Here is an 878-nt window from a genome sequence, read left to right on the forward strand (position 1 = left end):
GCCCCGTTCCCCATGGAGCACGCAGGCTCCGCCGCCGCTGGCGAGGAGGGAGCCGCGGAACAGGGACTGCTCCATACGGAACTCCTGGCCAGGAATCACCCCGCTGCCTCCTCTCCCTCCTCTTCATCATCTTCTTCCTCCTCCTCCTCCTCCTCGCAGACCCCCCTGGCTTTCTCCCCGGATCACGTCGCCTGCGTGTGCGAGGCGCTGCAGCAAGGTGGGAACCTGGACCGCCTGGCCAGGTTCCTGTGGTCTTTGCCCCCGAGCGATCTGCTACGTGGCAACGAGAGCCTGATGAAAGCCCGGGCGCTGGTGGCTTTCCACCAGGGCATCTACGCCGAGCTCTATAGCATCCTGGAGAGCCACAACTTCGACTCCTCCAACCACCCGCTGCTGCAGGAGCTCTGGTACAAGGCTCGCTACACCGAGGCGGAGCGAGCCCGGGGCAGACCCTTGGGGGCGGTGGACAAGTACAGGTTGCGAAGGAAATACCCCCTGCCCAGGACCATCTGGGACGGCGAGGAGACGGTCTACTGCTTCAAGGAGAAGTCCCGCAACGCGCTGAAGGAGCTCTACAAGCAGAACCGATACCCCTCGCCCGCCGAGAAGCGCAACCTGGCCAAGATCACCGGGCTGTCCCTCACCCAGGTCAGCAACTGGTTCAAGAACCGCAGGCAGCGGGACCGCAACCCTTCCGAGACCCAGTCCAAAAGGTGAGGGAAAACTTTTCTTCCCCGCCCCCTCTCCCGCCTGCCTTTCCCTCTCCCGGCTCTTTCTTCCCCTGCAAACATGGCGCTTACCTTCGGTGCGCCTCGTCCTCCCCTCCTTCCTCCTCCCCGCTCCCTCCCCCCCAACACACCCACCCGGCCCGGGCGGGC

At 64.9% G+C, this 878-nt stretch overlaps 1 protein-coding gene across 1 annotated transcript in view; it reads left to right on the forward strand.

The window, feature by feature from the left end:
- The first annotated feature begins 6 nt into the window (after window positions 1-6).
- Window positions 7-878, forward strand: part of SIX4 (SIX homeobox 4) — a 10,925-nt gene continuing 10,053 nt past the window's right edge. Inside the window, exon 1 of the mRNA XM_008637282.2 lies at window positions 7-713. Coding sequence (XP_008635504.2) covers window positions 13-713 — 701 coding nt within the window. The 5' untranslated portion in view covers window positions 7-12. The remainder of the gene's footprint in view (window positions 714-878) is intronic.

The sequence above is a fragment of the Corvus brachyrhynchos genome, unplaced genomic scaffold (assembly GCF_000691975.1).
Source record: "Corvus brachyrhynchos isolate BGI_N302 unplaced genomic scaffold, ASM69197v1 scaffold245, whole genome shotgun sequence".
NCBI lineage: Eukaryota > Metazoa > Chordata > Aves > Passeriformes > Corvidae > Corvus > Corvus brachyrhynchos.